Consider the following 24894-nt stretch of genomic DNA (forward strand, 5'->3'; position numbering starts at 1 on the left):
AGATGCAAGAGCAAACACAAGGTCTGAGAGGGAAGCACCTCTGATTTGAGGTCACCATGAGGACAGAGAAAATAACCTTTCTTTTAGGGATGTCCCCTCAGAGCTGCTCCTAGACCAGAGTTTTGCAGTTTTCTCTGTGAACATGAGTCACACAAGAGACCATGGACAAATGCCCACCCTCAGATCAACTTGGGAAATATTGAAGTTTAAAAAAAACATTAGTATGTTAAATGACCAGAGAATTACCACAGCAAAACAATCTGTTGAGCACCGACCAAAGAACCTTCTCCCAAATAACATCTGCTGATATTTGTAGAGGCCCAGTGTCCAATGCCACAAACGGACTGAGGCGTTGGAGAGACCTGGAGTCTGAAACAGGCTTGCCACCTGCTAGCTTTGCGAACTTCACTGGGTCACCTGCTGGGCCGAAACCTGTTTCTTCATCTGTAATACGACACAGGTAGGTTCTAGGGCAGGGGTCTCAAACTCAACTCAGCATGTGGGCCGCAGAGCAAGATCACAGCCGTTTGGCGGCCGCACTAGGTCTACAAAAGGCAACTGTTACGCAACACTTTTCTCACTGCAGTTGAAAACAAAAAAAAATCAGTACAACAAGCACAATCGTACATGCAGTTTACTCAGTGTCACAAAAAGACCAGAAACTGTAGTTCACATCACAACTGCTGTTAACTAAGCTAATATCTAGCTAGGATGCTAGAGAAATGAAAAATACAAGTAGGCCCCTAGGCTTACTTAATTTTACTCAAAATATTTTGAACTTCGTGGATTAGTCTGCGGGCCGCACAAAATTGTTTGGCGGGCCGCACAAAATTGTTCGGCGGGCCGCATGCAGCCCGCGAGTTTGAGACCCCTGTTCTAGGTGTTCATTTTGTTATGCTTTATAAATTAGGCATTCTTTTGTGGCCACTAACGATCAAAACATTTTTTTTTTAAATCTTATTTATTTATTTATTTATTTTATTCATTTTTTTTTTTTTTTTTTTTTTTAGAGAGGAGAGGGAGAGACAGAGAGAGAAGGGGGAGGAGCTGGAAGCATCAACTCCCATATGTGCCTTGACCAGGCAAGCCCAGGGTTTCAAACCGGCGACCTCAGCATTTCCAGGTCGACGCTTTATCCACTGCGCCACCACAGGTCAGGCGATCAAAACATTTTTAAAGGGGGACAGTGCCTCTGCCCTTCCAGGCAGAACTACAGTTACATGACTACCTGGTTGGCACCCCTAGAAAGGAATAGTGGGATGCCTACTTGCAGGGTTGTTGTGAGAATTAAGTTAGATAATGCAGGATGCCTGGCACCACACTCCCACTCACTAAACAGCTGACACAAACCAGAGGGCTCTGGACCACCCTGGGGCAAGCCAGAGCCTTGGGTTCAGCACCTGCCGAGAAGAGAGACCGGGCTCCCCACGCAGAGACCTGCCAGCAACAGAGGCCTCCTGGGCGCCACCCCGGGGCTAGGAGCGTTAGGTCACTCCACCTCGAGAAAGGGCAGGTCTGGGCTGCAGGACAGTGCTATCAACACAGGACTTCCTCAAAGAGCCAAATCCAATCCCCAGAGGCGTTCCAAGTGCCAAGGCACATTGCTAAGGCCTTAACCTGCAGTACTGTCTGCAGGCACCCGTCTCTACTGCTAATAAGTGTTACTGATCTGTCCGACTTGACTACAGGCACTACCGAGGGCCCTGACTCCTCATCTCCAACAGGGAACCACTTCCCTCAAAATAGTTCAGGAGAAAATCCAGATTTTGTCAAATCGTAACTGTGCCCACACCCCAAAGGGCTCTAGAGTGTAAAACAAGCCATGCCAGGTTCCTGCCAGAGAGCCTAGGCCTCAGAACCAGTGAGCAGGCAGGGCTGCAGAGGTGTACAGAAATGACCACCACACTGACCCCACCTGAAAAGCTCATCAGCACTGGTCCTGTAGAACTTCTTGGCAGCCTACTGACCCCTCCTCAAAGTACCAGGCTTCTCTGAGAGCGGGAGGTTCCACGTCCTAACCAAGGGACGCTCTTCCGGCCAACCTTCAGCAGAAAGTGTCCAGCAGAGACCACAGAGGGTTATTTATACTAAAGAACCTACTTGCTACAAGAGAAACTGCAGGTCCCAGTCTGCCAACTTGAAACTCAATATGCCCTGGGTCCGGCCTGGCCCTTGGCATACAGAAAGTTCCAGTGCCTCCCGCTCTTCTATTTTCACGGGGGAGGGGAAGGAAGTACCTTCCGCAGGTCAGCCCACCTGGGCTGAGCCCCTCAGCAACCAGCAACTAGCATGCTACAAACATCAAGACTCACAAAACCTGGCTCTGTCCCCCACTAGCTCTGTGCCTTAGAGTGACCCTCAGGAGTCTCCTAGCTAGGAAGCCTTCCTCAGCTCCTGGGGGCAGGAACCCCCAGTGCCCACCCACACCTCTCTGCTACTACATTCAGCCTTGTGGAAAATGGCTTCCCTGCAAGACAAAACTCTGCAAAGTTCTTTTTCCGCACACAGTGAACACAACGAAATGTGTGGTAAGCTCAACTATTCTGTTGCTTTGAAGCCCCAGTTTCTAGATCTGCAAAACATCACGTCGTGCCTTGGAAGATGAGGCGCACGGTAAATGAGAAATGTGGAAAAACTCAATGATAACGAACTGTACAGCTCTCCTCTAGGGAGCAGCCTCGGAAACCGAGTTACGGTACATTTCCAAGATGGCTACCACTCCCTTCTATTCCACTGCTGCCTGGCACAGGACAGAACCAGAGATGGAGGGACTGGCCAAGACACTGGCCTTGTGACAGCCTCCCTCTGGCTGGTGTCACCTGCTCTGGGCAGTTTCCAGTGATGGCCCTGCCTGGCTGAGAAGCTTAGGCTTTTGGCGGTAGCAGGCCAGCCACCTGGGCACAGGGAGGTGATTGTGAGCTCAAGACCCAGACCTCCAAAAGGACACATGGCCTGATTTTATAGGAAGTCCTGGGGCTTCTTATAAAGGAGGTCAACTTGCTCTGAGTCACATCTGTGTACATCAAGGTAAAGACAGAGAGTAGCTGAGCAAAGATGGTTACTTACCTCCAGAGAAACTCACCTAAGTGTTAAGCACTCAGTAGCGTGACAGAGACTCAATCTTCCATAACTCAGAAAAAACTAAGGCCCAGGGAGGGTAAAGAACTTGCTCAAGGTCAAATAGCTAAGTTGGTGACACCAGAACTCCAACCAAACTCTTGGTTTCAGTGTACACTGTGCTGTGTGTGTTTGCTTTGGGGGGTAGGAGAGTAGGTAAAAAGAGATAAGAAGAAAAGCCCATTTATGTTTCCCAGTGACAAGACCCAGTCTATCCTTGGGCCCTTACTGGCCTCAGCAATACCTTAGCAACAGCTGCATACCAACTGCCCAGCCAAAAATGGCCAACCAGCCCTGAAATTTTTATGGTCTATTTATTTTCTGCAAGCTTCGTGATGAAGACCACGGCTCGCCTGCAAGCTTTCTTTCCTCCGCTGCCCTCTGTCTTCTGGTCAGGCCTGGCAGAACCAACGGCAGCCGCCCCTGGCCCAGCGCGCCTCCTGAGAGCGCACAGCCCTGACCTCACCCCGAGGTTCCTCCCCTCCAGCGGAGTCAGAAGATTCCACACCAGAGAGGTGGCCCAGGCCTATCTGCCCTACTTTCCCAACTATTTTAAGCCAGAAAGCTAAATTTTGCTTTCAACCAGCTGAACAAAATCAGCACTGAGCCCAGAACCGGCAGAGGGACCCACTCCACCCGTATCCACTGTTCACTAGAAGTCGCATGCTGAGACAGCCCAGAACCGGCAGAGGGACCCCTCCACCCGTATCCACTGTTCACTAGAAGTCGCATGCTGAGACAGCCCAGAACCGGCAGAGGGACCCACTCCACCCGTATCCACTGTTCACTAGAAGTCGCATGCTACGCTCTCCTCTTAACATCCCGTGGCTGGGCAATGTAGTCATTTCCAGACAGGTGGCCAAGGCCTGGGTCTCCCAGCATGTGGTCACAACCACTGACCATGCAGCAATGATTCAAAGGAGGAGCAAGTAAGCAATTAGCCTTGAGGTAATCATTCTAATTAACCCAACTGAATTTTTTTTTAAGTAAGAAAAGGGGAGAAAGAGACAGACACCTGCCTGCGCCCAACCAGGATCTACCCGGCAAACCCCCATCTGGGGGCAGATGCTTGAATCAACCAAGCTATCCTCAGCACCCAGCCTCAAACCAACTTGAGCTGCAGGAGAGGAAGAGAGAGAGAAGGGGAGAGGGAGGGGGAGGGGAAGAGAAGCAGATGATTGCTTCTCCCGAGTGCCCTGACCAGGGATCGAACCCGGTACATCCACACCCTGGGCCAATGCGCTATCCACTGAGCCAACCAGCCAGGGCTCCAACGGAAACGTTTTAATAGAGAACAGCAGTAAGAGAGGATCCACCCAAGTCCAACATGGGAAAGTTACAAAAAAAACCAACAGCTAACTGCATCGGAAAAGAAGTCTGAAGCACTTCCAGAAGGGTCTGTGAGGCCTGGCTCCAAATGCCCACATTTAGACACTGCTGATTTAATGTGCACCACACACTAATATCTATGCTGACAACCGCTAAATATAAAAGTGTGTTCCCGCCTGCCCTGCGGCGGCACAGTGGATGAAGCGCCTACTCGGAATGCTGAGGTTGCCAGCAGGAAACCCCGGGCTTGCCCAGTCAAGGCCTATGAGAGAAGCAACTATGGACTGATGCTTCCTGCTTCTCTGCCCTCTCCCTTTCTCTCTCTCCTCTCTCAATCAGTGAAGTAAATAAATAAATAAATACAGTGTACTCTGCCACGTTGCCTTGGACAGGTACAGACACCACTGCCACCAGCAACTGAAGTTGAATCCGATGAGAATGACCAGAGCCCTCCCCCACCTGGAGAGAAGCACTATTCATCCCAATGGCAGACTTACAACTAACTCTTCACCTCTGGGTTGGCACACATACAAAAAAGTGAAAGAAAGCATCGCCTTTTACCAGCTGGGGAAATACCAAGCAGGATTTGAAGAAAGCCACTAACAACAGGCAGGTGTTCACCCACCTGCACACCAGGTCAGCTGAGAATAGGAAGTGGGCTGGCACCCTAAGATTTAAATCAGCGGGGATGTTCAGAACCCTGGAGCAATGGCGCTTTAACCGGGGATGGTTTTGCCCCCAAGGGACATTTTGCAATACCTGGAGACATTGTCTGATCGTCACAGGCGTTCCTGGCATCTTGTGAATGCAGACTAAGGATAAGGCTAACATGCCACACACACAGGACAGCCCGGGACAGCAAAGAATTAGCCAACCCTGAGCGTCTCCAGTGCCCGGGTGGAGGAGCTCTGATCCAGAGCCTCACCACGAATGCTACAGGAATCTCATGCTTCATCAGAATTCCAGTTCAGGTCCTGCTTGGATGTGGGAACTAATCATAAATTCATCTGCCTCAAGTCAGCATCAACCCTGCCCCTTAGCATGGCTACCGCCTGCGACTGCCGTCCAAGACGCCTTTGCTTGGCTAACTAGCTGCTAGTCACCCTTCCTGTTCCAGCCTTCTTCCTTCCCAAACTTCCAATACTCTGGCGTGAGTTAGGATGTCCCCTCTCGCCCCTCAGGGTACTCCTGCAGTTTCCTTCCCGAGCTGCGGTCTTCTGCCATCTCCACTGGGCTGTGAATGCCATGAGGGGGAGAGCTATGTTTTGGGCTCCACCAAATCCCTAGCCTCTTCTCCAGAGAGAGCCGGGAAATCAGTAAACGGTGTGCATGAAAGCAAGCGCCGTGTGAGTGCCTGCCCTGTGCCAGACCCCGTATCACACACCCAATCACCACACTTAATTCTAATAAGCTTTGGAAGCTGGCATCACCCCCAATTTACATATGGGAAAGCCAGCTCAGAGAACGCCCACGAGCTCCCCAAGCGAATGAGAGCTGGATTTAAAAGCCTGGGGCAGCACTTTTCAGGACAGGGCTGCGCCTCCTACACTAACTCCACGGCCAAGTCAGAACCAAGGCAGAAACAAACGAGGGAAACATTAGGACTCTACCACCCTAAAGAGAAGATGAATTTTCCTAATGATGCAATCCCATTGCTGATCAATAAAAGACCTACATTTAAAATTTTTTCACTTTTCAATTAGAGTTTACATTTCGTATTTCGGTTTTGGGGGTACAGCATAGTGGTGAGACAATGATGTATTTTATAACATGCTCCCTAGACCAGCATTTTAAAGAACTTGAAACTTCTGCTCTTCAATACAAGGGTGTGTATGTATACAGGGTGGAGGGAGTCTCAAAGTCACAAACTGCCCTTTGCAATTTCACTATACCCCCAACCCGTCAGACCTCCTGACGACAACTCCGAGGGCCTATGACTATGTGAAAATTAGTATCCCATTAAGAGACCAAAAGGCCCTTGTAGGAGAGCCTTTTAGCATCTAGTACCCTTCAAAGACGTCAGACACCAAGCTGTCTTCCACAACAAGCCCCTGGGAGAGTCTGCCTTGGAAATCCCATTCAGAAGGGCTCTGTTAAGACATCAATCTGGGAGCGACATGCATAGGTCTGAGAAGCTCACAAGCCCCGCGGACAAAGGGACAACTGGCATTTGATAAGGAAGCCAAAGAACTGCTTCTGTGGCTACTGACTTCCCAAAACTTCTCACCATCACAAGGCTCTGCGGCCATCCCAGATATGAAAGGAGTCTCAGCTGTTCAACTCAAATTAGAGGACCTGCTCATGATACTCAGAGAGCTCCAGGGACCTGCTTCTCCCACGACGCTGGGCTATGGCACTGACTGCACTTGAGGGGTTAAACTGCTGCTCATAACAAAACTTCAGTATGTCCTGATCACATCCTAGAATTTGGTTGTCAATCAAGCAACTCTGAAGAGCTGGAGTCTCCATCTCCTAAGAGGTTTGGAGATGACTTAAGTACACTGCTCGATTTACTTGTTTGGGGGCTGGAAGGAGACGACTTCCAGATACACGTTCTGCTTCACAGTCACAGCAAAGGTGTCCCAGCAGGCAACTACTCTCTGAGGGCCAAGGCACTAATTCTCAGCAGAATCTGGAGTCTGAAATAGGCCAAGAACGAAGTTCTGCTGCCGACACAACTACGAGATCAAATTCCAGGCAGAAACTAGCTTTTTTTTCTTTTAATCCTGGTAACAGGTAACACGTTTTTACAAAGAAACCAAGGGGTTCTACTGTCCCTTCAGGGACTGAATTTTAAGTGTGGGCTGCTCTCTGTTCCTGGCCCAGCCACAACTCCGTTCAATTCCAGGGAAGTCACTCCCCCTCCTGGGAACGGAGAATGTTTGTCAATTAAATATGCTTAAGGGCCGCCTCCTGTGTTTTTTGTGAAGAAATCCATGAACCCTGTCTGCTCAGGAAACCACAAATGGCAGAGTTTGAAAGATATGGAAAGAGTTAAGTTCCACTCCACAGATTTGAAAATGGAGATCAGAATAAGAAAAAAAAAAAAAAGCGACTTGCTAAAATCAAAGGAAAAGAGGCTCCTAAAATCTTAGCCTTCTGGAAAGATGCCTGTAGATGACCACGTCACCTAGGTGTCACACCTATCACCTGGGGATAGAAAACTCGACTGGGTTCCCTAAGCCCTTCCTGCGTCCTTCCTACAAGTTTGAAACGCAGACCCCCCTTTCCACGCCCGCCTCCCCCCCCCCCCCCAGAACAGAAGAGGAGGTCAGACCGGCCAGGTAAGCACAGGCTCCTAGGGGCCGCGACCTCCCGGGTCGGGGCGCAGTTCCAGCAGCAGCAGCAGCAGCAAGGCCGGGGGCCCCCTTCCTCCTCCCGGCCGCGGCGGTTACCTGAGCACAGTCACGCTCCCCCTGCGCACGGGCAGGGAGAGCACGGGTTCCGACACCCGGATCGGCTTGAACTGGAACTTGCAGCCGAAGCAGAGCGCCGAGTCGCTAAAGAAGGAGACGGAGACGATGGGGCGCTCGAAGATGTGGATGGGGTCCACGTGGGAGACGATGCAGCCCCCGGGCTGGTAGTCGTTGATAACGGCGCTGTTGACGAAGCCCTCGGGGATGACGCGGTGCTCCACCAGCTTCTGGATGACCAGCTGGTGCACCCAGTCCGGGATCTCGTCCACGTCGCCCGGCGGGTACAGGCGCTCCTGGCCGGGCCCGCGCTTCTGCAGCTGGGCGCCGTAGGTGTAGCCCTCGCCGAAGAAGTACTTGTTGCGCAGCGGGGCCCGGTCCACCGTGTGCTCGTTGTACAGGCCCTTCTCGGCGCGGGACACCACCTCGTCGATGCGGGCTTCGATCTGGGCGCACTCGTCCGGCCCGAAGAGGCGCATCTGGCGGATGCCGCTCTTGACCCTGCGCGCCTCCTCCTCCCGCTGCAGCTGCTGCTCCTCCTCATAGTCGCTGCGCTCGGGGTCCGAGTCGTCCTGGTACTTGCGTTTGGCCCCGGCCGCCGGGTACGGCTCGGTGGCGGCGGCGGCGGCAGCGGCGGCCGCCACGGCCGCGGCCGCAGCCGCCGCGGCCGCCTCCCGGCTGCCCGCCTTGTAGTTGTCCCGGGACGTCATGGATTTGAGCTTTTCCCGCAGGTCCGTGTAACCGCTGGCGGCCGCCATGGCCCCGCGACGCTGCTCTAGGGTCCTTCGGGCCGGGCGGGGCGGCCGGGCATGGCTCTCGGGGGGACGTGCCCCCAGGGCCTCCCCCGAGGAAAGGGGGTCTCTCAGCGCCAGACCCCCATGGGCATGGGCAGGACCCGGCGGGCGGAGCGGTGAGGGGCCAGGGGCCGCTGGCTGGGGGTCGAGCTTCAGGGGCGGCGGGTCATGCAGCGGTGGCGGCTAGACGGGGCTTCCTTCTCCTCCACCTCCGCCTTCTCCACGTCCCGGGGGGCAGGGGCGCCAGCAGCGACTCATGCCGCGGAGGGCCGCTGCGGAGGGCCGGCTCGACTCCCGGCCAGACCCCCGGGCGCCCGGCCCAGCCCGCACTTTAAAGCGCTCCTGACGACGACGTCACGCGCGCAGCTCGCCCGACGTCCGCCAGCGCCGCTCCTCGGCCGGGCTCTGTCAGCGCGCACGCGCAGTGCAGCCGGCCAGCGCGGGTCCACGCGCAGAGGGCATGCGCGCGTGTGCGTGCGTGCGTGCGTGCGGGCCGGGGGAGGGGGGGTCAGCGGCGGAGCAGGAGCAGGCGCAAGCGCAGACGGGGAGCCGCTCGTCGTCCGCCACCTCTCCCCCTCCCCCCGCAAGGTAGAAGGACTCGGAGGGAGCGCCCTGAAATAGCAACAACCTGCGTCCACGCCGCGCCCACCTCCGCTACCGAAGGGCTCCCTCCACAGGATGCGCTCACACTTGCCAGCGCGGTCGCTACGCAGCGTCACTGCATCGTCCGACTGTCCGAAAACGCTTCGGCCCCGCCCACCGCCACCCCTAGCGCGCCATCACCGGGCAAACTGCAACAACCTAGACTGCCCGGTTACCGTCCCTTTAGGGCGCTTCCACTTCTTTCATGGGCCACCAGCCACGCGCTGGGTGGGACCGACCGGGAGCTTCCGGAAGTTGGTTGGTCACCATGCCTGTCAATCCGCCGGTCGCCATGGCTACTGCATCCGTCACTTCATTAGTGGCGGGGAGGGCGGCGAGGACCCCTGAAGGGTGAATAGGTGGCCAAGTGAGTGCCTGAATGGAGAACCTCCCGAGAGAAAGCCCTCCAGACGGTTAAGGAAACTTCTTAAACTGCGGGGACCGGGAGCACAGAGTCTCAGCTCTGAACGCAGACGCCGATGTTTGAACTTGGACCCCGGACGGGGCGCCCTGCTGCTCCCCACCCCCGCGCCGCCGTCGCAGCCGCCGGGAGGCGACGTTCCACGAGTCACGTCCGGGAGGCGGCGGTGTCTGCGCAGCCGCGGGACGCACCGCGTTTTGCTCCGCTTTCCTAGGCGCTGGGGCTGCTCTTCCTGGAAGCGCTGTAGGAAACTCGAGAGGACGTGGGGGGCCCTCGGATAAGGCAGAACTCGCTAGATCGTTACTAGAGACAGTGCGAGGCCATGCGGTCAGGCGGGGGGCTCGGCGGGAGCAGGGGCATGGCGACTCGGGGGTGCAGGGGCGGGTCCACATCTAGTGGTTCCTGCTCCACTTCCCGGGGTGGGAGCGCCTCCGAGTTGCGTCGCCTTGTTGAATTCTGACCATTTCTGCCCTTTTCCGTGAACACTGAGCCTTCTCTGCTCCCCGCCCCGCCTTGCCAATGCCAGGTTTGCAGACATACCCTGTCCCACCTCCTGGCCTTTAAACCCAAGCTGGGCCTTGGCCGGTTTGCTCAGTGGGTAGAGCGTCGGCCCAGCGTGTGGAAGTCCCGGTTTCGATTCCCGGCCAGGGCACACAGGAGAGGCACCCATCTGCTTCTCCACCCTTCCCCCTCTCCTTCCTCTCTGTCTCTCTCTTCCCCTCCTGCAGGCAAGGCTTCATTGGAGCAAAGCTGGCCCTGGCACTGAGGATGGTTGGGTGCCCTCTGCTCAGGTGCTAAGAAGAGCTTGGTTGCCAAGCAACGGAGCAAGGGTTCCAGAAGGGCAGAGCACTGCCCCCTGGTGGGCATGCAGGAGTCTGTGTCTCTGCCTCCCTGCTTCTCACTTCGGAAAACAAATAAATAAATAACCCCAAGCTGTTTCTTCCACTTGGAGTACCAGTTCCCTTCTACCCCTCTTTGATTTTTTTTTTTTTTGAGGCTTAGTTCACCTCATCCTAGCAATATTCCAGATTCTCATTGAAATGCAATGCCTCTTAGGTGCCTTAATCAGGACTCTGCCTTCAACCTCAACTCCCTGGCTATTTTGCTCCCAACCAGTGTGTCTCCCCTCTCTCCCTTTCCTACCCCCCCCCACACACACACACACTTACCCCCCACCTGCGCCTCAGCTTGTCAAGGCATAAGCACTGGACTCTGGATTTGAGTTTTGATCTCCTGACAGGCTGTATGACCCTGGGCAAATGACTTCCCTTTCTGAACCTCAGTCTTCTTTCTGGTCTGTAAAATGGGAATAACATTAGTGCCTGCTTCATATGGTAGTTGTGAGGATGAAGTCAAGTCGTGTATGGAAAACGGGATTGCTGACCTTGAGTCTGGGCTTCAGTTTTTGTGTCTGTAGACTGAGGGTCTTACCAGTCCCTGTTAGGAGGTGGATATTGTGTAGAAATAACGACAGGACCAGGACAGCAGGGTCTGTGGAATGGAGAATTCTGGGACCCTGGGCACTGTCCCCTACCCACCTCTCCCTCCCGGGTCACTTGCAAAAGGCCACACAGCTAGCTAATCAGCATACAGATGTGGAATTTGAACACAGGCCTTTCTGGGTCCACAGCCTGGGACTTTTAACTACCAAGCCAAGATCTTCAAGAGTCTTGTGGGTCTTGGGCAGGAGGAGGCACCCCTGGGCAGGGGAAGACCAGGGCGGTTAGAATGTGGACACTGGCACCTGGCTAAGGCCAACCCCCCCCCCCTGTCCCACAGAGGGGCAGCAATGGGTTCTTCTAGCTGCCTTTCAGCAGGCAGATATGGTGCATCTTGCTACACCCACCTGGAACCCCAAGCCTTCGCCAGGTGTCTGTCTCAGGCTTCCGTGCCACAGACGTTTCTCCCGTGTTGTTCTCACCCCATAGTAGGCTGTGAACCCTGGGGCTTGGTACCTTCTGCCCTGGATCTCCCCACAACTACCTGGAGTTCCTATCTTTCTAGGACTCGTCCCCACTAGAGGAGCCCAGTATGGTACCCCTAGTGTATCTGGGAGACACAGCATGGTCTGACTCTCCTGCCACCCCTGACCTTTCCAGTATGCCTCATGGGGATTGTTACCTCCTAAGAGGATTCAACTCTCTAATGCCACCAGCAACCGGAACAGATGTTAAAACGTGAGCCAGTGCCTTAAGGCCCAGGTCCTAAAATGCTTTGAAAAGGCTTGATGTTTTGCTTACCCAGTGCTCTGTAACAAAGCACCCCAAAACTGAGACCTCGGTCACTTATCCAGCTCACAGATCTGCAGTCTGGGCGGGGATTCAGCCAGGAGGCTCTCACTTCCACGTGCATCAGCTGGGATGACTCGACCTGGTGGATCCACTTACAAGCGGCCTCACTTATTCTGCCTGCTTGTATTCCGAAACCCCGAAGGCCTCTCACCTCTCGCCTGAGCGGATCCACTAGAGCAGGGCCAGTAGCCCTTCATGGCGTTCCCCACTTCCCTCCCCTCTCTGATCGGCTCTGTGCTCTGGACTCCTTCGCTGGGGGCTGCTTTTGGGGGAAGCCAACCTGAGGCGGTGGTGCAAGTGGCACATCCCTGTGGCGTGTCTTCCCCGTGTCAGGATGGTCTGATGGTTCCCCGGCCCTGCCCACTGGGCCTCCGGAATCTCCCAGGCTCACTTACTTCTCCCCACCCGTCACCACCACAACCAGTGTCTGCATCACAGAGCTCCCCAGCCAACACGACAGCCGCCTCCCCTCTGACCTCCTGTGCCTCCTGCATGCTCTCTGCTTTGTGGTCAGAAAAGGACCTTTTCAAGATACAATCTGAGCAGACTGCCCCACCCCCATGGAAGAGCCTTTGAAGGTTATTCACGGCTTTTGGGATGAAATCCTGTACAGTCTGCCAAGATTTATCCAATATTCCACCCCTGTCACCCTCCAGTCTCCACTCTCAAGTCCTGCCACAAGTAATGTCCACCCCCCTAGTAATGTCCGCTTCAGAGTTCCTGCACATGCTGTTTCCTCCCCTTATCACCTAGGTAATTCCCACTTAAAGGTCTTGTCCCGGTTTACACTGCAACGGGAGCAACTCCTAGGGCCTAGCATTGCCTACACAGCAGGTGCGTAACAGGTAATGATAAGTGAGCAAGTGCCTTCCTCTGACCCCATGGCTCTAGGAGCCAGTTGTGTCCCCACAAACCTATCGAGACTTCTCTCCCAAGCCTAGTGCTCCCCTCCCCCTCAGGCTCCCCAAAGCACCAGCATTTTCTATCAACACTCATTCATCGATCCTTCCTTTTATTCATGTGACAAGGACTTATTAAGCACCTACTCTGTGGTTAGGCATCGTCCCCTAGGCTCTGGGGGATAGAGTAGGGCACAAACACCATTTTCTCTGGAACATTCACTCCACTCTACTCCACTCCACCCATTCCTAGCAAACTCCTACTCATCTTTCAAAACCCAACAGCAAAACTCCTCTTCTCTGGGAAAGCTCTTTTGCCAGACTTCTCCCTGCCTGGCCCCTGACATGAAACTGCTCTCTCCACTCTTGAACTCCGTGGGGCCCATCCAGTGATGTGGGCCTGGGCTTGGGCTCCCCAAGGGGTGTGGAGTAGGGGTGCAAGGGTCTTACAGGGAGGTGTCTGCTAGCAGTTCTGTTCACAGGCAGAGAGAGGAACGCTAGGTCTCCAGCTCCCGCCTCCTCCCTCCATTGGTTTCCAGCCTCTCGGCAACTCCGTGGAGGAACGGTGGCCACATGCACCTTTATTTGCACAGAAATGACCAAGGGTCACGAATCCAAGCTGAGCAGCAGCGCGGGCGGCACCCAAGGACGACACGTGAGGGGCTGAGGTGTCGAGCAGATGTGTACATCAGACCCGTCAAACCAAATGCACAGTCCGGTTCATCCAGGCCGCTTGTCTGGAGCCTCCCTGCCGGAGGTGGGAGTCAGGGGCAGCACCCCTGTAGGTCTGTGGCAGGAGGCCCCAACGGACAGCCTTAGGAAGTCCCGCCTGCTATCTGACCCAAGATTGCACGCTGTGACTCCATCCCAACTCTGGATGGGTCTTGGATTCCAGGGGAGTTGGGTCATCATCCTTCCTCCTGCCACCTCTCTTGGTCTCCCCGCCAAGGTTCTGGCCCTTACAGGGGTCACTGGCCCGGAGAGGCCCAGGAAGTCCCCGGGGGCCACAGAACAAGCCTGGTGGCAGTGGGCGGCTGCAGAGCCAGGGCCAGGGGCCGGGTCAGAGCAGTGTGATCTCACTGGGGGGCAGCGTGAGCTGCTTCTCCCGGGCGCTGAGGAGGTTCTCCACGTGCACGGCCACCACTCGGCACAGCTCCAGGCCCTGCAGGAGAGACGGCGGGGGTCCACACCCAGCACAGGCCCGGCCCTCACCGGGGGCACGGTGTGGTCGGGAGAGCGGGAGGCGGCCAGCCTCCCCACGTCCCCTGGGGCCCCGGAGGAGCGGGAGAAGCAGAACGGAGAGAAAGGCTGAGCAAGCAGGAGACCAAGGGCATCTGTCAGCTTCGCTGCACGTGAACTGTGTAACCTGGGGCCAGTTGCTTCACCTCTCTGTGCCTTGGTGGCCTCATCTAGGGTCTCAAGTTATCAGGGCTGGCCTCACAGAATTGTGGTGAGAATTCCATGGGATTTTACTATGTGTATGTTCGTTAGATTAAAAAAATACACACACACACACACACACACACACACACACACATATCTCCAGTCAATAAATGGTAAGTTTCTTGTTTTGTGTGTGTGACAGAGAGAGGGACAGATAGGGACAGACAGGAAGGGAGAGAGATGAGAAGCATCAATTCTTCATTGCGGCACTTTAGTTGTTCATTGATTATTTTCTCATATGTGCCTTGACTGGGGGGGGCTACAGCAGAGCAAGTGACCCCTTGCTCAAGCCAGGTACCTTGGGCTCAAACCAGATGAGCCCACGCTCAAACCGGGGACCTTGGGGTTTCGAACCTGGGTCCTCTGCATCCCAGTCCAACACTATCTACTGCGCCACCGCCTGGTCAGGCAGTAAATGGTAAGTTTCTGATTGTGTATTGCTACAGATAGCAGCACCTGGCACCCACAGCCCAGAATGGGCCGTGACTCAGCCTCAGGGCTCCCAGCTGGGGGGAGGGGGGGAAGGGAAGCAGGGAACTGTGGGCAATCCACCTGTGAGTTTGGTCCTCAGACCACAGCCAATTGGAATCCTCCCTGAGGGCCCAGGGGAGCTGCTCAGAGAGGGGGCGAAAGTAACCAGAACAGCAAGTGTGTGCCAGGCAGTGTCCCCAGTCCTACCCCTGCTGCTCCCCAGTGTCCCTCGGAGGCACACCCTTGTAGGTCTCATTCCACAGGTGAGGAAACTGAGGCCAGAGCCCCCAGCTGCTAGGTGGTGGGGACTTGAGCCCCAGGTGGGCCGAGGCCCAAGGCCACCCTCGGAACTGCTTTCTGCTGAGGTTAGCCACGCCTGTCCCGTGCTGGGGACCACCTCAGCTCATGTGATCAGAGAGTACAGGACGCGGGGCTCCTCCCTCTCGGCCCCTCCTCCCACCCACGTGCTGCCGTGCTCCGGGCCTCCCTGGGGTCATCGCCTCGCTTGACAGGTGTGGGGAACGAGGCTCAGTAAGAAGCAGGGTTGCTCAGGATTCCCTCACGCGGCCTGTTCTGGGGTGGCGCAGTGGATAAAGCGCCCACCTGAAACACTGAGGTCGCTGGTTCGAAACCCCAGGCCTGCTTGGTCAAGGCACATATGGGAATTGATGCTTCTTGCTCCTCCCCCCTTCTCTCTTTCTCTCTGTCTCTTTCTCTCTTCTCTCTAAAATGAATACATAAAAAAAAATCTAAAAACTATATTAAAAAAATAAAGATTCCCTCACACAGCCTGTCAGAGGTAGGCAGGGTAGGGACCCAGGTCTGTTGTTGGTTGCATTGATGACTATGTCCTAGAAGCCTTCCCTGATTACCTCCTAGATAGCTCACATACACCCTCTCAGCACTGGTCATCATCGGTTTATTGGAGAAAATTTTTTTTTTTTTTCAGAGACAGAGTCAGAGAGAGGGATAGATAGGGACAGACAGACAGGAATGGAGAGAGATGAGAAGCATCAATCATTAGTTTTTCGTTGCGACACCTTAGTTGTTCATTGATTGCTTTCTCATATGTGCCTTGACCGCGGGCCTTCAGCAGATCGAGTAACCCCTTGCTCGAGCCAGCAACCTTGGGTCCAAGCTGGTGAGCTTTGCTTAAACCAGATGAGCCTGTGCTCAAGCTGGCAACCTCGGAGTCTCGAACCTGGGTCCTCTGCATCCCAGTCCGACGCTCTATCCACTGCGCCACCGCCTGGTCAGGCGAGAAGTTCTTTGATATCTGTTTCACCCAGGGCTCTGTGAGAGCCAGTGCTGAGGGGTTCAGTCACGTCACTATCTCCGCGGCCGGTGCAGAGCCCGTGACGGAGAGATGCTCCAGGGTTATGTGTTGAATGAATGAATGAATGTGTCCCCCTCACACACACACATGCAAGAGGTCAGGAGGCTGCAAGGAAGTGGAGAAGCCAAAAAAGGCCCCCTCTGGGCCTGACCAGGCGGTGGTGCAGTGGATAGAGCGTCGGACTAGGATGCAGAGGACCCGGGTTCGAGATCCCGAGGTCACCAGCTTGAGCACGGGCTCATCTGGTTTGAGTAAAGCTCACCAGCTTGAGCCCAAGGTCGCTGGCTTGAGCAAGGGGTCACTCGGTCTGCTGTAGCCCCCCCAGTCAAGGTACATATGAGAAAGCAATCAATGAACAACTAAGGTGCCGTAACGAAGAATTGATGCTTCTCATCTCTCTCCCTTCCTGTCTGCCTGTCCCTATCTGTCCCTCTCTCTGGTTCTCTGTCTCTGTCACACACAAAAAGGCCTCCTTGGGCCCATCCATCCACTTACTGAGCATCTACTATGCGAGGCACTGTGCTATGGACATAGTATAGACAAGATGGGCGTAGCCCTGCCCTTCTGTAGCTGACATTCTGGTTGGGGAGATAATACATAAATACCTACATGGCTTGCAAGCCATAGTGAGGATTATCAAGGCAGAAAGAGGATTATCAGGGAGGAGGGTCAGGGAAGGCTGCTTGAAGGAGGTGACGTTTGTGCTGAAACTAGAATAAAGGGAAGGCCTGACCTAGGGTGGCTCCATGGAATAAGTGATGACCTGGAATGCTGAGGTCGCCAGCTTGAAACCCCAGGCTTGTCCGATCAAGGCACCTACGAGAAGCTACAACTATGAGTCGATGCTTCCCACAACTTCCCTTACCTTCTCTCTCTCTCCAATGTCTCAAATCAATAAATAAGATCTTTAAAAAAAAAACGATCCCCACATTTTTTTTGCCTGACCAGTGGTGGCGCAGTGGATAGAGCACTGGCCTGGACACTGAGGTCCCAGGTTCAAAATCCTAAGGTCGCCGGCTTGAGCACAGGCTCCCTAGCTTGCACTTGGGGTTGCCGGCATAAGCACAAGATCATCAGCATGATCCCAGGGTCGCTGGCTTGAGCAAGGGCTCACTTGGTCTGCTGTAGCCCCCTGTCCCGGGTCAAGGCATGTATGAGAAGCAATCAATGAACAACTAAAGTGCCGCAACGAAGAACTGATGCTTCTCATCTCTCCCCCTTCCTATCTGTCTGTCCCTATCTGTCCCTCTCTCTGTCTCTCTCTCTCTGTCACACACACAAAAAAAGAGACTCAACTATGAGTTGATGCTTCTCATCTCTCTCCCTTCTTGTCTCTCCTTCTCTCTCTCAATTAACTAATTAGTTAAAGGCAGAGGGGAACCCTCTAACAGGCAAGGTGGGGGCAAGCATTCTGCGTGGAGAGGACAGTGAGTACAAAGGGCCTGGGGCAGGAAGGGGTTGGCAACCTTGTCGTCAGGGAGCCGGAAGAGGCCAGGGTAGCTGGGGCAAGGGGTGAGGGCAGAGGGTCAAAGAGTTCATGAGAGGCAGAGGGTTGGCGAGGGCCCCTGGGTTGGGGGCCGGAGTGCCTGGGAGGGATGGGAGGTGACGTGAAGAGGCCAGCTCATCTCCAAGAGAGATGCTGAGGGGGTCGAGACAGGAGACAGCAATGCGGGGCCTTCTCAGCAAGTGGGTTTTGGAAACCTCCATGCGAAAGGGAATGCTGGAGGAGAGGCCCAGACTCAGCGGCATTCGGAGGCGCGGTCCAGGAAGGAGGCGCCAGGAGAGGGGCCTGAGAAGGAGCAGGTGGCCAGCAGGTATCAGGAAGCAGGTTTGCTGTGGTGGGAGCTCAGAGGGGGGGGTTCAAGCAGAACCAGAGGGTCAGGGGCCTTGGCAGGAACAGGACTTGGCAGATAAGGCCAACTGAGAAGCCTGGTCCTGAGCTGCAGGTTCTCCAAGGGGCACAGAGTCTGTCCGTCAGGGTCAGGGCTGTGGCCACGGGGGCCCCTCTCTCTCAAGGCAGGCCCTGGCAGGGGGCAGGGGGTGTTGTTCTGGGCCCAGATCTCGAGGAGGGGTGTGGCAGGCGGGTGAGGGCAGATACGTGCAGGCCCCAGCCTCAGACCTGCCCCATCTGTGAGCCTCAGTCCTCTCTCAGTGGGGTGAGAACATGGGTCCTTCCCCACCCCTGGGAGGCGGTGATACTTGGGCAGGAGACTCGAGGTCAGACATGCCTTTTTTTTTTTTTTCTTTTTTTTCTGAAGCTGCAAACGGGGAGAGACAGTCAGACAGACTCCCGCATGCGCCCGACCGGGATCCACCCGGCACGCCCACCAGGGGCGACGCTCTGCCCACCAGGGGGCGATGCTCTGCCCTTCCAGGGCATCGCTCTGCTGCGACCAGAGCCACTCTAGCGCCTGGGGCAGAGGCCAAGGAGCCATCCCCAGCGCCCGGGCCATCTTTGCTACAATGGAGCCTTGGCTGCGGGAGGGGAAGAGAGAGACAGAGAGGAAGGGGGGGGGGTGGAGAAGCAAATGGGCGCTTCTCCTATGTGCCCTGGCCGGGAATCGAACCCGGGTCCCCCGCACGCCAGGCCAACGCTCTACCGCTGAGCCAACCGGCCAGGGCCCAGACATACCTTTTAAGGACCAAACACAGTTGCTGTAAATATGAGAAGGGACAGGGCAGGTGAGCCTATTTCTCTGTATGTCCCATGGGGGGGCCCCACTCTGCCTACCCTCAACACCAAACTCCAAAATCCATCTTCCAAGCCTAAGCCCTGGTGAATGTCCTCAATCTTTCTGGGTTACTGTCTGGTACCCTCGGGAGAAAGCCCCAGATTCTTCGCTGGCATTCGAGGACCTTCAAGACCTCTGCTGCCCTGGCCACTCACTATTCCGCAAACCACCATGGGTCCTTCCCCATGCTCCCACCTCCAGGACTTCATGGAGGGAACTGATGCCCTGCAGTTCCGCACAGTGTTGGGTTAGTTCTGTCCCCACGCACGAGGCTGGATTGTCCCGGAGGCCCAGCCAGGAGCTGACCAGTCTTGGAGCCAGGCCCCAAGAAGAGCCTGGTGGGTGAAATAGGGGAGGGAGGGGCTGGGGACAAGGCCTGGGTCCCGGGGGCCCACCTGCTCCAGCTGCAGCTGCATGGTGCACTGTTCGACCAGTCTTGGAGCCAGGCCCCAAGAAGAGCCTGGCGGGTGAAATAAGGGAGGCAGGGGCTGGGGACAAGGCCTGGGTCCCGGGGGCCCACCTGCTCCAGCTGCAGCTGCATGGTGCACTGGACGGCCACATCCCCCAGCACCATCTCCACGTAGGGGTAGCTAGCGCTGGCCGTGGGCCGCTGCGTCCACGTCGACTGGATCTCCTTCAGGGGAAACTTCACCATCAGCTCCTGGGGGGGGGAGCAGACAGGCTTATGGGTGGGACAGTCTCACCCATCCGTCTCCCTCCACTGCAGACCAGGTCACTAGGAGGCCGGACACCCTGGTTCGAGTACCCGATCCCCAGTGACTTGCTGTGTGACCTGGTGCAAGTGGTCGTTTCACTCTCTGGACCTCACCTGTGAAACGGATTCAACACCCCGACGCTCGCGTCTACCCCGTGGCAGGCACCCCCTGCTCAGTGCTTGGGATCCACTGGTGCTCGGGGCCGGGTGTGCCCTGACCTTCACCTCACCTGCTGCTGCTTCTTGTTTGTTTGTTTGTTTGCTTTAATCTTGTCATTGGATTTTATTGGAGTGACGCTGATTGACATCACAAAGCTGCTCCTTAACCCCTGCCCCTCCCGGGAGCTCCAGGAGCAAACTCGGAGCACATGCAGGGAAAGCCACAGCTGGGAGAGTCCCTGCCCGGATGAAGGACAGATGGGGACACCCCATCTCCCCTGACCCCAGGCCAGAGGGCATCCTCTGCAGGGTGTGGTTTTTTTTTGTTTTTTTTTTCTGTATTTTTCTGAAGCCGAAAACGGGGAGAGACAGTCAGACAGACTCCCGCATGCGCCCGACCGGGATCCACCCGGCACGCCCACCAGGAGGCGACGCTCTGCCCACCAGGGGGCGATGCTCTGCCCCTCCGGGGCGATGCTCTGCCGCGACCAGAGCCACTCTAGCACCTGGGGCAGAGGCCGAGGAGCCATCCCCAGAGCCCGGGCCATCTTTGCTCCAGTGGAGCCTCGGCTGCTGGAGGGGAAGAGAGAGACAGAGAGGAAGGAGGGGGGAGGGGTGGAGAAGTAGATGGGCGCTTCTCCTGTGTGCCCTGGCCGGGAATTGAACCCGGGACTTCTGCACGCCAGGCCGATGCTCTACCACTGAGCCAACCGGCCAGGGCCTGTGGGTGTGTTGTATGCAGTCTCCCAGGGCACCAGCTGGACATGTGCCGCTTGCCACGGTGGCGGCAGTTTGCTCGCTAACATGCTCTTCCCGGGGTGCGTGACATCCCTTCCTGATCTCACTTCCTCACTCTGGTATGTCCTAGACTCCCCTCCAGATAACCCTCCCGTCCTGTCCTCATGTCCAAGTGCGCTTTTAATTAAAAAGGGGGGTAAGAGGTCCTCTTTCTTATGGACTTCATTGTGTCCACCCACATCCGCATACCTAACCCCCCCCCCCATATGTCAGAATGTGACTATATTTAGGAGGCTGGGCCCTTAAAGGGGTGATTAAGTGAAACTGAGGCCTTCAGGGTGGGTCCTAATTCAATCTGACCGGTGTCCCTCTGAGAAGAGGCAGTTTGGACAAAAACGAAGATACCAGACATGTGCATGCAGAGATCAGGTCACACGAGGTCACCGGGAGAAGACAGCCATCTACAAGCCAAGGACAGGGTCCTCGGGGGAAACCGACCCGGCCGGCACCTGGACCTTGGATGCCCAGCCTCCAGAACTCTGAGACAGTCACAATTAATTCCTGTCGCTGAAGCCCCCGCCCAGTCTGTGGTACTTCTGTCACCGCCGCCAAAGCTAAGACACTCTTCAAGTGTTCCGCGTGTGCTTGACCTCACTGTATCTTCCTAACAGAACAGTCCCACGGGGTGGGCTCTGTTAACCCCAGGACCCAGACGGGAAGGTGAGGCTCAGGGAGGTGGACTTCTACAGCAGGAGAGACCCCAGCCCCTCTGACGGGGCCAGGGGTTCAGAGGAGAGGGGGTGAGTGGGTGCGCTGGCGCAGGACACTCACGTGGGTCTCCATGCTGAGGAAGTTGAGACCGTTCTGGTTGACGGCCAGGATGCAGGGGGCCGGCACAGCGAGGTTGCTGCAGCTCTGGACGAAGAAGAAGGTGGATCCAAAGATGGGGGAGGCGCTGAGGAGACCTGGGGACAGTCGAGAGAGGGACAGTTAGCGTGAGGGGCTCATCCGGGACAGCCACGGCCCCCAACGGCATGTCCACCTGCAGCCCTCAGTCTTCCCTGCTGCCACCTGCACAGGGGTCCTCTGTCCCCAGCTCCTCAAGACTCTCCACCGTCCTGTCTCAGTGCCTTCCCCCCCCCCCCAAATCCCAGCTCTCCTTCCTCTCTGCTCGCCAGCTTGCTCTGCACCCAAAGGCCACCCAGAGTCAAGGGCTGGGTGCCTTGGTGACATTGTTAGAAAGTGGTTGTCTCCTGGTAGCTCAGCTCGACTCACACCGAAAATGCCTTTATGCAAAGAAAAAAGGTGCCTCCATCCCCACCCTCCCCAAACCCCACTGCCTCCGCAAAGTCCCCCCAGCCCTGGACTCGCACCCAGAAACTGGGCACGGGCCTGGTGGGGGCTGAGGGCGTGCGTCTGCTGCCGGTGCTGGCTGACCAGGTTGAGCCAGGCGGAGCCGGACATGGTGTGGTAGAGCCTGGCCGGGATGTACTCCTGGACCTCCCGTCTGGAGGTGGAAGGAAAAGCGGTCCTGAGCGCCCGTCACCCGCCCGCACGCGCGCATGCGCTCTGCACAGAGCTTCAGTTCAGCCCTCACTGCAGGTATCACGCACAACGGGCGGGCGCGGTGCCCGCAGCTCCTCGGAGGACGCAACGCCAGGGAGTGAGCACAGATGGGTGGGAGATGGTGGGCGTAACACGCTCCCAGGGCACCAGGGCACACGCAGCAGGTGCTCAGCAACGACTGGCACCCCTGGGCTCTGAGAAGTCTGCTGACTAGTCCAAGGTCACCCGGTCACCAAGGGAGTCTGAGCTGGAGGGCTGAGACTCCCATCTAAGCTGGCGTCATCCTCTGTGGTGCCTACCCCCAGGGAGAAGCCCAGGCCCGAGAGGGTGAGAAGGACAAGGGTGGGGGAGGGGCAGAGTCCGGGGTGGAAATACCAGGGCGGGCAAAGCCACCAGCAGCACTGGTCAGAGAACGGGGCAGAGGAACGCTGTGACCACCCCCCCACCAGGGTTATCAGCACACCAGTCCCTTCTCTGTGACACATGCTGTTCTCCCTAGGGTGGCTCCTTCCCCTGTCGGGACATCTGAAAAATCCCAACAGCGGTCCCAGCCGCCCTGAGTTGCAGACTGGGGAGGGGTTGGGAGAAAATCAGGGGAATCCCCTGCCCCATGAGACCGCCCCCTGGGAATCCCCTGCCCCATGAGACCGCCCCCCTGGGAATCCCCTGCCCCATGAGACCCCCCCCCCCACGTCCACACACACCCTGGCACATGGTTCCTTCTTGGCACTGCTCGGGTAAAAGACCTGGTATCTGAACCCGGTCTCCCCAGTTTTGCATCCTCGCCCCCCTGCCCACCGCTCCCACACCCATTATTAGCTGGTTAAGGTCCGGTAAGCCATGCAACCTCTCTGGGCCACTGCTGCCTCCTCTGTAGAAGGGAAACAGAGGGCAGTTGGGAATATGAGCTGAGATCACGCACACCGAGCGCCTGGCAAAAGGTAAGAACTCGGTGATTATCTCGATCCAGGATGGGGATTACTGTTTTATGTGCTTCTTCTGCTTTTCCCTTGGAACTGTAATACAAGAGAGCTTTCCGTATTGGGCCCTCACTGCGTCACAAGCACGAGGACATGCTCGGTCCATGTGTTAGCTTATTATCATTCACACCAGGGGTTTTCAAAGTGTGGCCGAGGGTCTGAGTGGTCCAAGATGCTTCCACAATAAGGCTGAGCTGTTCCCCGCCTCCCTGCCTGGGCTCTCGGCGTTGGCCAGAGACTCCGCGACACGTGAGACCACAACAGACTGACTGCGTCAGCAGGCATCAGAATCCAGCTGTCTTCCCTTAAACCAGATGGTCAAGAGATTTACAAAATGTAAAACAGTGCCACTCTGCTCACTACATTTTGGGGGGAAATAGTTTCATAAGTTATGTTAACACGTAATGTTAATTTATATTATTTGTAATGTAGTTATCCTGATACATCATTATAATTATTCATGTTAACATGTCATATCCTTGACCTGGCCAATTGCCTCAGTGGTAGAAGGTTGGTCTGGCACGTGGATGTCCCAGGGTTTGTTTGTTTTTTAAATATTTTTCCAAAGTGAGAAGCAGGGAGGCAGAGAGACAGACTCCTGCATGCACCCGACCAGGATCCACCCAGCATGCCCACCAGGGGGTGATGCTCTGTCCATAAGGGACGTTGCTCCATTGCAACTGGAGCCATTCTAGTGCCTGAGGCAGAGGCCACGGAGCCATCCTCAGTGCCCGGGACAACTTTGCTCCAGTGGAGCGTTGACTGTGGGAGGGAAAGAGAGAGACAGAGAGAAAGGAGAGGGGGAAGGGTGGAGAATCAGATGGGCGCTTCTCCTGTGTGCCCTGGCCGAGAATTGAACCTGGGACTTCCACATGCCAGGCCAATGCTCTACCACTGAGCCACCTGAACAGGGTCAATGTCCTGGGTTTGATTTCCAGCCAGGGCACACAGGAAAGGAGACCATCTGCTTCTCTACCCCTCCCCTTCCCCCTTCTGTCTCTCTCTCTCTCTCTTCCACACCCACAGCCATGGCTTGATTGGTCCGAGTGCATTGGCACCAGATGCCAAGGATGGCTCCATGGAGCCTCCACCTCAGGTGCTAAAAATAGCTCAGTTGCGAACATGGCCCCAGATGGGCAGAGCATCAGCCCCAGACGGGGGTTGCCAGGTGGATCCCAATCAGGGCACATGCAGGAGCCTATCTATCTCCCCTCCTCTCACTTGCAAAGAAGAAAGAAAAGAAAAAGATGTAATATCCTTGTTTTAAAATTAATAAATCAGTATTTTAAGTAGTTTCTCAACTTTAACTTTGAATACGATAATTATGTCAATAGATAAAAGCCACATACAAAAAAGCTCTCTGGGGTTCTGTTTTTATCTTTTTTTTTTTTTTTTTTTTTTTTAAAGAGACAGAGAGTCAGCCTGACCTGTGGTGGCGCAGTGGATAAAGCGTCGGCCTGGAAATGCTGAGGTCGCCAGTTCGAAACCCTGGGCTTGCCTGGTCAAGGCACATATGGGAGTTGATGCTTCCAGCTCCTCCCCCCCTTCTCTCTCTCTCTGTCTCTCCTCTCTCTCTCTCTCTCTCTCCCTCTCCTCTCTAAAATGAATAAATAAATAAAAAATTAAAAAAAACATTTAAAAAATAAAAAAATAAAGAGACAGTCAGAGAGAGGGATAGACAGACAGGAATGGAGAGAGATGAGAAGCATCAATCATCAGTTTTTTGTTGTGACACCTTAATTGTTCATTGATTGCTTTCTCATATGTGCCTTGACCGTGGGCCTTCAGCAGACTGAGTGACCCCCTGCTTGAGCCAGCGACCTTAGGTTCAAGCTGGTGAGCTTTTGC

General features: G+C 55.5%; 2 protein-coding genes across 2 annotated transcripts in view; both read right to left on the reverse strand.

Annotated features, from left to right (window-relative positions):
- The window catches only part of ALKBH5 (alkB homolog 5, RNA demethylase), a 28104-nt gene extending 18673 nt beyond the window's left edge, over nucleotides 1-9431 (reverse strand). Inside the window, exon 1 of the mRNA XM_066365028.1 lies at nucleotides 7842-9431. Within this exon, the coding sequence (XP_066221125.1) occupies nucleotides 7842-8617 (776 nt within the window). The 5' untranslated portion in view covers nucleotides 8618-9431. The remainder of the gene's footprint in view (nucleotides 1-7841) is intronic.
- Nucleotides 9432-13059: 3628 nt separating this feature from the next.
- The window catches only part of MYO15A (myosin XVA), a 64731-nt gene continuing 52896 nt past the window's right edge, over nucleotides 13060-24894 (reverse strand). The window contains exons 62-65 of the mRNA XM_066364583.1: nucleotides 21874-22007; nucleotides 21332-21465; nucleotides 19409-19549; nucleotides 13060-14068 (exon numbers count right to left, since the gene is read on the reverse strand). Coding sequence (XP_066220680.1) covers nucleotides 13967-14068; nucleotides 19409-19549; nucleotides 21332-21465; nucleotides 21874-22007 — 511 coding nt within the window. The 3' untranslated portion in view covers nucleotides 13060-13966. The remainder of the gene's footprint in view (nucleotides 14069-19408; nucleotides 19550-21331; nucleotides 21466-21873; nucleotides 22008-24894) is intronic.

This window comes from Saccopteryx leptura, chromosome 2 (assembly GCF_036850995.1).
Source record: "Saccopteryx leptura isolate mSacLep1 chromosome 2, mSacLep1_pri_phased_curated, whole genome shotgun sequence".
NCBI classification, from domain to species: domain Eukaryota; kingdom Metazoa; phylum Chordata; class Mammalia; order Chiroptera; family Emballonuridae; genus Saccopteryx; species Saccopteryx leptura.